At 37.3% G+C, this 12,350-nt stretch overlaps 1 protein-coding gene across 6 annotated transcripts in view; it reads right to left on the bottom strand.

Moving 5' to 3' along the window:
* Positions 1 to 12,350, bottom strand: part of RBMS3 (RNA binding motif single stranded interacting protein 3) — a 638,647-nt gene that overhangs the window by 59,272 nt on the left and 567,025 nt on the right. For 3 of the 6 annotated variants that reach the window (XM_006158950.2, XM_027775939.1, XM_027775940.1), the window contains 2 exons: positions 11,848 to 11,958; positions 2,921 to 2,968 (listed from right to left, as the gene is read on the bottom strand). In XM_006158950.2, the coding sequence (XP_006159012.1) occupies positions 2,921 to 2,968; positions 11,848 to 11,958 (159 nt within the window). The remainder of the gene's footprint in view (positions 1 to 2,920; positions 2,969 to 11,847; positions 11,959 to 12,350) is intronic. The other 3 variants (XM_006158951.2, XM_027775941.1, XM_006158953.1) reach the window with 1 other exon arrangement.

Here is a 12,350-nt window from a genome sequence, read left to right as displayed (position 1 = left end):
TATTAATCAATCAGTTCATTGCCAGTAGGTATGTGTGCTCATTAGAAAGAGCCAGAGAAAGAACAAGAGAGAGAGAAAGAGAGCACACCCAATAGGGAGTGCTCATATCTCCATCTTTCTCCTCCACTTCTCTATCTAATCGGGATTGGGGGCATGCATACACACATTTCCAGCATGATTTTAGGTCATCAAGGCTGGGACTCAAACTATGGAAAGCCATGTGCAATCTAGCTCCCATTACACAGGGGTTAATAACCACTGAGCTGCAGAGCCAGCCCCTAAGTTTCTTTCATTCATTCTTTTTTTTAAAAGAATTATTTATGGGAACCAGCAGTTAGCGTAATGGCTATGTTGCTGGACTCCCACATAGTCTACCGCAGTTCGTGTCCCGGACCCGGTGGCTTAAAACTCACACCGGGCGCGTGTGCGTGCGTGCCCAAGATCCCGAGAGGAGAATGGAGGAGAAGGGATTGCGGCGTGACCATCCCCCCTGGGGGGTGATTTCTCGCTTTCTGTCTCTATGTCTCTCTCTGTCTGTCTGGCGAGTGCACGCGCCCTACTGTGAAAATCTCTCCAAAAAAAAAAAAGAAAAAGAATTATTTATTGGGATCCAGCAGTTAGCGTAATGGCTATGTCGCTGGACTCCCACGTAGTTGACCGCGGTTCGCATCCTGGACCTAGTGGCTTAGAACTCACACCGGGCGCGTGTGCGTGCATGCCCAAGATCCTGAGAGGAGAATGGAGGAGAAAGGATTGCAGCATGACCATCTCCCCTGGGGGGTGATTTCTCGCTTTCTGTCTCTATGTCTCTCTCTGTCTGTCTGGCGAGTGCACGCGCCCTACTGTGAAAATCTCTCCAAAAAAAAAAAAGAAAAAGAATTATTTATTGGGATCCAGCAGTTAGCGTAATGGCTATGTCGCTGGACTCCCACGTAGTTGACCGCGGTTCGCATCCTGGACCTAGTGGCTTAGAACTCACACCGGGCGCGTGTGCGTGCATGCCCAAGATCCTGAGAGGAGAATGGAGGAGAAAGGATTGCAGCATGACCATCTCCCCTGGGGGGTGATTTCTCGCTTTCTGTCTCTATGTCTCTCTCTGTCTGGCTAGCGCACTCACCCTACAGCGAAAACCTCTCAAAAATTATTAATTTTACTTATTATTATTAAATTTTAACAGAGACAGAGAGAAGGAAAATGAGAAAGCAAGCCACCAGGTCTGGGACTCGAACCATGGTTGGTCATGTGGGAGTCCAGGACCTTAACCACAACCGGCTAGCCCTGTCCCTAAGTTTCTTAAAGAACCACCTTTATTCACTCATTTGTCTGTTCAACAATTTTTAGTGGCTCCTGTTTGTGGAACCAGATAGAGACCCCTGACCCTAGATTTTCACATAAATGTTCTGCCTCAGTTGATCTGTGCAAAGCTTGGCAGACGGCTGCTATCCAGGAAATTCTTTGGTGTTCTTCGCTGTGTTCTTGGAAATGAAATGAGGGAAGCTAGTTGAAGGAAAGGTGCAGTTTATGTCCTTTATGAGTAATAATCTTGGTAAATTACCAAGAGTAGATGCCTCTTATTAAGCCCAAATGTCATATAAAACAATGTTGAGTTGTGTATTTTCAACAAAATGTTTTTCCAGGGGTCCCTATTTTAAATGAAACAGGCATGTTAAAACATTATAGGTAACGTGCTTTGGGGAAAGATAAGTGGTATTTGGCTTAATTGCAATGAACAGAAATGAGATCATGAAGAAGACCATCATGACTTCACAGCTAAAAGCTAACTCGTCCTTCCTCATTCTTAAAAGTTCCAAGATATGAAACTCAGCTATGAGCCTAGCTAAATGAGTCCATAGACATGAGAACACAATTACCATGCAAGCAAATGAGGCCAAGAGTAATATGTTCTCTGCTTTAATACCACCACCCGGCTGCCAGGTTCAATGGCCACACAGATTCTTTCAGTCTATTTCTGGCCTTTGTTTCATCCTCTGCCATTTCAATCCCCTTTTTGACTTTTGGTTTTATGTCATTGCCATCTGACATGTCCAAGGATCAAAGAGGTTGAAGCTCTTCAGACTGTTAATATTTTATTTAGTTAGAAAAGAACAGCAAAAATTAAAAATTGCCACATTCCCCATCCCACTGTGCGGTTAACCAAAATTCAAAATTAAGACAAAAGCACAGGAAAATCTGTGTGGTTCAAAAGCAAAACCTACCTCTTTGTATACATCCACCCTCTTACAATTGTACTACACCACTAAATTTTATGGAAGAACTTAAATATTGCTAATAAAAATCCTCAAGATACTTCTGTATTCTCAAATTAACCTCTGCTTCTTGATTGTACAAAAAGGCATCTCTTTCAATGTCCAAAGTATCATTTTTGGAGCAAATCTGAATTTTTTGATTCATTCAACAATTACATTGAGTACCTACTATGTGTCAGATGCTATACTTGGTGCTGGGCAAGCAAAATGGGATGATTTTCTGATTTCAGAAAAATTGTGGTCTCTAAAGCAGTGCTTCTCAAACACTTTTTATTAATCTGTGCCCTCTTTTGTTAAATATAAAATCCTCCTCCCACTTTTCAGAAATTCTGATGACCTTGTCTAGCACTGAGAATCACTGATACACAGAACATAGACTCTATCTTCGGTGTATCCTTGATAGACTAAGTGTCTTGGGTTTTCACTTTTTATTTTAAAAGCAATATATTTATTTTCCAGACATAAATATGTATCGTCATATTAAATATCATTTTTTGGGACTATATGCTGTCTGCCAAACTGAAATTTAAATGTCCTGAACAGACCTCTTCTTCCCCTTTTGAGAATCACTGCTTTAAAGAGTTTTGAAGAAAACCAGGCAACCTCCATCTTTCCCCTCCAATCAAATCTTAAAGGAATTAGAATTTTCCTACCTGACACAACAGCTGGTGAAGTATCATAATCCTGTCTTGGGATTGAATCTTTGAATGAAAAGAGCATGAGAAAGAATGCAATGAAGTACAAAAGAAAATAAAATAGAATCTTAGCTCTAAAACTTGGAAAGGCCCACTGTGTGCCAAATGGTTCCCTAACCCCCCTGGCTTCAAGCAGTCAAGACAGTATGACCCCTAGTTTAGAGTTGATACTATGGTCCCCATTACGATCACGGTGTACATATTGTGAGAATGAGCAAGAATTGCTGGGTCAGTACTGTTTGCACCAGACCATTGTCATCTTCCTCAGTCTGTTCTCTCCCTCAGAGAATCGATATGAAACTTTTACTCTCTCTGGTTGACACAAGAGTTTCACAAGGCAGCCCATGTAGAGGGGGCTCAGAAAATGAAATAAAACGTAGCCTTAAAGAACAAAAGACAGAAAAAAAAATGTAAAAGATAAATAAAATAATTCCACATACTCATACTCTATGGAGGATAATAGGATTTGAAGCCAAAGTTTCATGATTAACCACTCAGCTCTGATCACAATGGTGGGGGTGAGGTAAAGCTGAGGTTCTTTGTAATCACAGTCAAAGAGCTTTTATGCATAGTAGTTGTAAGAGCAGAGATAAAAACATAGAATCTATCGAACAGACGCTTGTCATTTTTTTTCCAGAGGGCCCTAATGTTGGATGTGACAAATTCTAGAGAATGTTTAATTAAAATATATGGTAGTCACTTCAAAATTTGGAGATATGAGACAAAATAGTTATATATCTCCTTTTTGGAAGATGAAAAAGAGGCTCTGGCTCTGTACAAGGTTGTGAGCTTGGGATCTTAAATGGGAGAGTGGGACTTTGCCTATCATCTTAGGCATCCCTTCTAAACGTAGGAAATTTTAATTCTCCAGCTATCCTTGGAGGAGTGAACTATGTAAAAGGGACCTCACATTCAAATCAACTGCCAAATCATCATTAAATAGATGCTCTTGTGCAGCTCTTATTCCATTCATATTACCTTGATCATTTCAAAATCTAAAACCCCAAGCTTTATGTTCCCACCCACTTGATAACTTTTGAACTATCAAAAATTTCTCACTTTTGTCTCCTTCCTGCACAAGGACAATCTCAATCACATCCTCATGAATAAATGGCATGTGAGAAGGCTAATAGGAATTTGAACATTGCTAAGCACTTTGACCAATACAAGCAGGTTGCATTGGATCCAAAGATCCAAATGCAATTAAGCCTCAGGCATGTGTTGCTTTGTTTCTTGAAACAGGTAGATGAACTAGTAAAATTAAAATTAAAATTCCCATGCCTAGAATAAATAGAATTATTTTTAATGTGTCACCAAGTGTTTTATTAATAATAATGTGGTAATAATTCCTGGTACTTTCTTTTTAAAAAAATTAACCGCAAACAGAAATTACTACTTCAAACCCAAAACAAAAATAATTAAATTTTAGACCATGCTACTTGTGATTTTTAGGTATATATTTGTAACATTTAAAAATAAAAATAGCAAAAGTATGATTAAAAAAGAAATTACTCCTAATCCTATCACCTAGAAATACCCACATTTGTTTTGTATTTCTCTACAGCCTCACTTTATACCTATTTTCTGTATTGTACTCTGCATGTGCAAAGTCATATTCAGCATTTTCTTATTTAAGAGGATAAATAAACACTTTCTAATTATTTTCAGCTTTTCTGATTTTATGCTGTATTACGTTCTAGTTTATAGATTAAATATGATTATCTAATCATTTTTTACTATATATTATAAAGAACACTGTGCCAAACACTTTTAAGGCATCAAGCCCTTTAGGTTATTTTATAGTATTTCCATAAATTAGCTTCTTCAAAAAAGAACTGGTTGGTCAGTCATTAGAAATGTTTTGAAGTGTCTTGAATATTCACTTGCTATCCAACTGACACTTATATAAATTTAGATTGCTTTCATCATATAATGAGTCTTTGAGAATGCTTCATATAATCAGTGTGTGAGGGTTTTCTTTCAGTTTCATCAGCAATGTGTATGATTTTTGATAACTTTATTTGATGGGATATGTGTGTGTACATACATGTATTTGTATCTGATTAAATTACAGTTTCTGTTTCTTTGATTATAATTTTTTCATATGCTATTCAGCCTTCTAATCCCTCCACTACCAACTATCTGTTCATGATCTTTGGTATTTTTACCTGTTGGGACTTTTCAGTGTGTTGCTAATTTATTTTGACTCAGAATCCATTTTTTTTTCTAAAGCGAAGACCTAATATTTGCTAATAAACAGTTTCATCATACTAATCTTAATGCCTACTCATTTATTGCTAATATTGTAGGACTACCTTCAAAGGTCTTTTATTTATAATGGGACTAAGCAAAATATAAAAATTATTACCTTTTTAATGTTTATTTACTTCCTAGTATTTGTGGGGTATTTTTTTGTTGTTTGTTTGTTTGTTTAGAGAGAGATTTTTTTTGCTATAGGGCATGTGTGCTCACCAGAGGGACAGACAGGCAGAAAGTGAGAAATCACCCCCAGGGGGGATGGCCACGCTGCGATCCCTTCTTCTCCATTCTCATCTCAGGATTTTGGGCACACGTCCACACATGCCTGGGATGAGTTTTAAGCCTCTGGGTCCAGGTCTCAAACCGCGTTCCACTACCTAGGAGTCCAGCAACTTAACCATTATGCTACCTGCTGGTCCTAGTATCTGACTGTTTATAACTAAGTAAATGTTTTCTTTAAAAAAAATTTGAGATTTATGCGTTACCATTTACGATACTATTTCCTGAGTCATGAATACATTTAACAATCTATTTTCTATGTCTCAATATTAATAGTCATAGTTTTAAAAATACTTATATTCAAAACTAACAATGGAAAAAAGACCATCTCTAAGCAGAGTGAATAATTCAGGATTTTCATTTGATCCTGTGAAAAATTCAGAGCAGTGAGAGAGGTTTGACTGAAAAATGCTAGAGAACTCTGGTGAGTAAATGGTGTGCAACTACAAGATTATCTTTGTCAAAGGCTACCATTACTCCATGACATCCAATGGCGTCCAAAATCACCAGTGGCTTGGAGAACACAAACTCAACTGCAGATAAGAAGGCTGCAGAACAATAACTTTCTCTTTCTTTTACCAGATTCAGACGACATTGTAAGCCACTCGTGACCAACAACAGAACAAATGAGAAGAAGATAAGAAACTTGTAAAACAAGCTGGTCATACAATTTGGAGGTTCTCACAACAAAGTAAAACTCCCAGTGGTTTCTCCTAAAGCTTACAATAAGGTGATAAGAAATTATGAACAATGGAGCTTTGTTTCCATCAAGGGGATCCTATGACAAAAAAGTCAATGAAAGCAAAAAAAATGATAATCATAAATAGAGCTTAAAATATATTCTATAAGAAATTATGAACAATGGAGCTTTGTTTCCATCAAGGGGATCCTATGACAAAAAAGTCAATGAAAGCCAAAAAAAAAATGATAATCATAAATAGAGCTAAAAAAAAAATTCTTCAAGGTTAGAAGGGCCCTGAAATAAACAGTTACATTGCTTGTATACAATTCATTTCTTTTAAAGTCTGCAGATGCTGTTCAGCTTCAAAATAGGTAGAGAATTGAACAATAAACATCTGAGGTGGCAAATACATTGTAGAGAAAAACTAAATGGCATTCATTTCAAAATTCTGGCTCATGGAGGACCAAATGTATTTTCTTTAATGGAGATAAAAAAAGAGACTAGGGCTCGCTCTACCTTCTTTAGTCAGGGATCTTACAAGGGAAGGTAGGGTATAGACTAAAGCCTATCACTCCCCTTCTAAGAGTAGAAAATTCTAATTGAGCTCTCTCTCTTCAGCCCTGACTGCTGCCTAGCCTGGATTATTTTCTGGATCTTTCACTGCTCTGCTCTTAGAGCCACTCTGCTTCTTGAATTCAGCTTCCTATCTTAATCTGGTCTTGTCATGTTTTACTCCTTGTTTTGGAGAATTTCAGTAATCTCAGATGCCTGAAAGCCTCTGGAAAGTTCTAGGTAGGAGAAAATCATAGTTAGAATGTTGTTCATTGACTTTCAGTGGAAACATGGTGGAGAATGGTTTGCAACAAGTTGAGACTGAAAGCAGGAAGAACAGATAGGAGATTATTATAGTTAATCAAATGAGACCCAGGGTAGAAACTCTAGCAATATGGAAGAAAGATGCATTGAACCAATGTCTGTGAAACAAAATCAGTGTGACATGAAAGTAATTGCGTATGGTGATGAAGGGAAGAAAAGGGTCTGTACGCTTTGGCTATGGGGATAATGGTCATGGAATTAGCTCCAAAGCAAATACGAAGTAGGCACATAAAGAGGAAAAGGATTCAACTGGACAGTCAGGGAAGCTCATGAGATCAGTGGGGAATGTGCTGATTTTGAGCTGTCTGAGTGAGATTTACATGGAGATTTCTAGGAAGTAGTCACTCTAAGATGAGATTAGCATTGTGAGGGCTCAGATTTTGCAGTCTTCAGCATGAGAGTTAAGGGTTTGGAACCATAAAATTGGATGATTGCTTAAGAAAATTAGTTGGAATGGAAGTAAGTTGAAAATGAAAACCTGGGACCACCAGATAGTGTAACGGCTATGTTGCTGGACTCCTATGGAGTTGACCGCGGTTCGAGTCCTGGACCAGGTGGTTTAAACTCACATCGGGTGCGTGTGTGTGTGCGTGCCTAAGAGCCCGAGAGGAGAATGGAGGAGAAGGGATTGTGGCATGGCCATCCCCCCGGGGGGTGATTTCTCACTTTCTGTCTCTCTCTCTCTCTGTCTTTCTGGCAAGTGCATGCACCCTATAGCAAAAATCTCTCCAAAAAAAGAAAATGAAAACCTAGTTTAGTGGCCTATGAAAGAAAAGAAGAGGATTGGCCCAAGAGGGCAGAAGTAAACCAGGAAAACTTTGGACAGGAGTGAGATAATGGGAGCTCTTGGGATACACTGGGCTTAATATTCAAATATAGTGAAAATTTGTTTCAAAATTCAAGTATCTTGAAAAACTGGAAGCTGAGACTACCCTGGGTCTGTAGGCCCATGGGGCAATAGCCATCTGGAGTTGAGTGGTGGCTTCCATCTCTCAAGGCACCCGTGGTCCAGGCTGGCCAAAGGTGTAACTCTCCCTGTTGTTCACCTGATATTGGGCAGAGATATTATTATATTGAAAATATCACTGAAGTAAAATCTTCAACATCATGCATATTTATGTAACATTAGAATGTTTATAATATAGGCACATATAATAATTTTTTGATTATATCTTTGCCATATTTTTTGCTTGAACTCAGTGAACTTCATTCATTAATGTGACTTGGCTGGACTGTATAGACATGTGAGTTTGCAAACCTGGCAGAGTACATAGCAGCTAAAGAAGTGAAGACTTTGAAGAAATCTGTTATTATCAAATGAAACAGAACAGGCCAGTGAATTGTACTGTGGATTTGATGGGTCCAACTTCCTTTCTGGCAACCCAGACTAGAGTCCCACCAGCTAAAATCCACTGGAGGTAGAAGGGTAAGGAAAGCTCACTTGATAAGCATCTACTAGGTGTTAGACACTGCACTCTACCAGGTATGCTACTTATTTTATTAAATAGTCACAAGATTCCTGGGATATATCTATTATTTTTACACTTTATAAAAAAGAAGAATTTCAAAGAAGTTAGGTCAGCTGCCCACACATGCATAGCTAACTAGGGACAGGGCCAGGTTCTGAACTTCAGTTTGATTCCAAAGCCCACTGGTCTCTTCATGGTGCCAGGCTATCTTTCCATCAATGGATGCATTGGAAGATGCAATAAAGTGGGGAAATTTGATTTACAAATCAACCTCAGCTGCATAATAGCTACTCCAAATGCCAGCTAAAAAATTTAGGCAAAATTGCTACCAGCAGATGGTGTAATGGTTAAGTGCTGGACTCTCATGTAGTTGTCCATGGTACAAATCCTGGACCTGATGGCTTAAAACTCACTCTGGCTATGTGTGCATGCCATACCCAAAGTCCAGAGAGGAGAAAGGAGGAGAGGTGATTGTGGCATGGCTAGCCCCCCCGGGGCACAATTTTTCACTTTCTATCTCTCTCTCTGGTGAGTACACATCCCCTATAGCAAAAAACTCTCTCTAAAAACAAATTCAGACAAAATAAATCTATGGTGGCATATTGAAGTATTGGAGTAACAGTTTAAAAACATATTTTAAAAAGATATTTAAAAAATATTCTAAACACTAAACATACTCAGTGATATATTTTACTGAATGGATCAATGAAGTAGTACTCTTTTCTCTCTGGCTAGCCAGAACCTTTTTAAATTTAAAATGTATAACGTTATGTTACATAAAGTTTGTTATCAGTCTAAGCATCATTTAGTAAAATGTGAAGGGAGAAAATAATGAAAAATAAAAATGCTACAGAAAATTCCACGTTAAAAATAAGTGGCATGTTGGGTCAACAGGTGTTGTGGTGGTTAAGGCACTAGACTCCCCCATGGCAAACTGTAGTTCGAGTCCCAGACCTGGTGGTTTGCTTCCTTACTTCCCCTGTCTCTCTTTGGTGAGCACATGTGCCTTACAGAAAAATTTAAAAATAATAATAATAAATAAAGTTAAATAAAGAAATAAAAAAGACTAAGCTACATGCTTAAAATTTTTACTCTCTAAGAAAGGAAGTAGGACATATTTTATTGAATGATTTGACTGTTACCATCAGAATAAAAATTAAGGTTCTGTGTGTGTTTGTGTGTGTGTGTATGTATATACATATGTGTGTGTGTGTGTATATATATATATATATGATCTCATTTAAAATTCTCAAATACACAGTCATTATGTATGCTATTGAATCAACAATAATTATAATTCCAAGCCTAGTCTATATCATTTACTTTTAATTCCCTAGAGGATTCAGTCATCTGCTTAACCTAGCTCCTGTATTTTCCCTAGTTTGCAAACTTGAACTTTAGGAAGTCAACTTGCTTTGCTTTTGATTCAAATGTGTAAAGTTTATAAAGGTTTTTCCTATGCTTTGTATTATAACTCCCTCCTTGGTATTATAACTCCTTTGTATTATAATTCCTTTGTATTATTTAACCCAGACTGCCATTTAGTACAGTAAAATTGCATTTCTTCATTCATTCAGAATCTATGATCGTTAAAGAAAAGGAAGACTGATATGGAAGGAAGTCTATAGTGAGAACCCAAGAAACTTTAGGCCTCCCACTACTGTTCTTGGAGCCTGCTTATTAGTAATGCACAAAATGACAAACAATCCTTACACACTGCTAAAAGAAATAGAATATGATCTTTAAACTCTATCTCCCTGATGGAAATTAACTGTACCTTGGTGTATAACTAAATTTAGTATTAAATATGACTTCTAAAAATCTAGGTCAGAAACTAAGGAATCATTAAATGTAGCCCAAAGATTCAGACAGATAAGTTATCATCAACTTCTTTTTATAGGTTTAGCAAATGAAGCCTTAGAGAGGAGTACTTTGTTTATGTTAATAAAACTAAATTCCTTTATTGCAATAATTTGACTTTTTCCATTAAGGAATATTTACTTTCTCCCTATTTAGGGCAGACTAGTAATGTCTCAGTTGACACATCAGAAACTTCGCATATTGCAAAAAGCCTGTAAGTCAACAGAATCTCATTGATAAGCAATCCATTGCTATAAGGTCAAATTCCCAATGCATGGCTAATGTGCTTAATGTACATAGATATTCAAAGATGAGGTCAGCACAACTGTAAAGGAGAGGAAGTGGTGACTATGACACATATATGCTTAAAGATATAGAATCACATAGTCAAAGGGGACCATCCATTATCGAGTTTGATATTTCAACTAGAGAGAGAGGGAAATTAACACTGGAAAATATTATCTTCTCAAGGACAGATAGAAACAACAGGACTAATCAAGATTTGAGATCTAGCATTCCTGACTCCTAGTCTAGTGCTCCTTCTATAAGACTTAAGTTGCCTCAGTCAGAAGAAAAAAAAAACAAGTTTTTTTCTTTCTACAACTTAAAAAGAGACAAGATTATCTACACTCACACATATGAAATATAAAACGATCACTGATGATGTCACCTGAGAAGTTGGCTTCTATGTTTGTATTGTTACCTATAATGGTAACTAACAAAGTGTCAGTAGAATTTGGGGAATCAACTTTTTATAAAAGCAGACAAAGATTTGTCTATGATTTCACATGCCTTAGTGATATAAAAGTAAAGGCTGCAATAGACATTTTCTAACACTTTTGTTTCCCAAAAGAAATGTGATCAGTCAAAAATATCCTAATCTATACAAAACAAACACATTAGATTCCCTTCCTTCGGTGCAACATCATCTATGTCAACATATCCAAAAGAAAAAACTGAAAGAACTCAATTATGCCAAGTTCTCAATGATGTTTTAGTTGACTTAAACATTCAAAGTAAATAAAAAAACATGCTATGTCATAGTCAGAGTTGACCTCTGACTTGTGAATAACCTGGAAATGAAACATTGGCTAAATTGGCAAGAATCTGGAAAAAGAAAACCAGGCTCAAGTATATTGTTACAGGTCTAGATTTACAGGTGCATACAAAAGAACACCTTTCCAAAAATACAAATTACACCTGGCATCTCTTGAAACAGGAACAAGACAGCACTGAAATTTAAATGTAGTACAGTAGAACCCTCAGTCTTGTGCATGTGCATGTGAACAATTTGCCCTGGAATTGAACATACACCCAGAATGCAGCTTACTCATACTGGAACCTGAGAGGTGTGTTAGTAAATGGTATAGAACCAGTCTCACTGATGAGGCCAGTGCAAGCAGAGAACATTTCATTCTATCAAAGGAACATAAGGAAACAAAACAAACTCTTCAACTCACCGTTCCTGTTGTGCCCAAGGAAAGGTGATTCATCTGCTGTGTCAGGGGGCCCATCATGTTTGCTGGCTGCATTGACATAGGGTGGTCCATTGTTGGTGTAATCACAGCACCCTAAAAGCACATACAATATCCATGTGAAAACACATTCCATAGGAATGACACATTTAAAAATAATAAACACAGGTAGCTAGGTTAATGTGTTAACATCAAATGTGTTTACATTCACCAAAAAAGGCTAAATTCAACTATACATAATTTTTACGTCTAGCCATGTCATTTTGAGCTTGTCAAAATATATAGCATTAACAACTTCCTTTCCTCAGGTGGGATTTATCTGTATGTCTATAATACCTTTCATTTAGATTTACAATATTTGACACAGAATGTATTCAAACAAACTACATCTATTCTCTCCCCTATTTTTTTAATCTGCCAGAGGGCATCTGCATTTGCCTGAAAGAGACAGAGAGAGAGAGAGACAGAGAGAGAGACAGAGAGAAAGA

This window comes from Tupaia chinensis, unplaced genomic scaffold (assembly GCF_000334495.1).
Source record: "Tupaia chinensis unplaced genomic scaffold, TupChi_1.0 Scaffold000617_1, whole genome shotgun sequence".
Taxonomy (NCBI): Eukaryota; Metazoa; Chordata; class Mammalia; order Scandentia; family Tupaiidae; genus Tupaia; species Tupaia belangeri.
The sequence above is the reverse complement of the archived record's forward strand: the minus strand, read 5'-3'. Positions and strand labels throughout refer to the sequence as shown.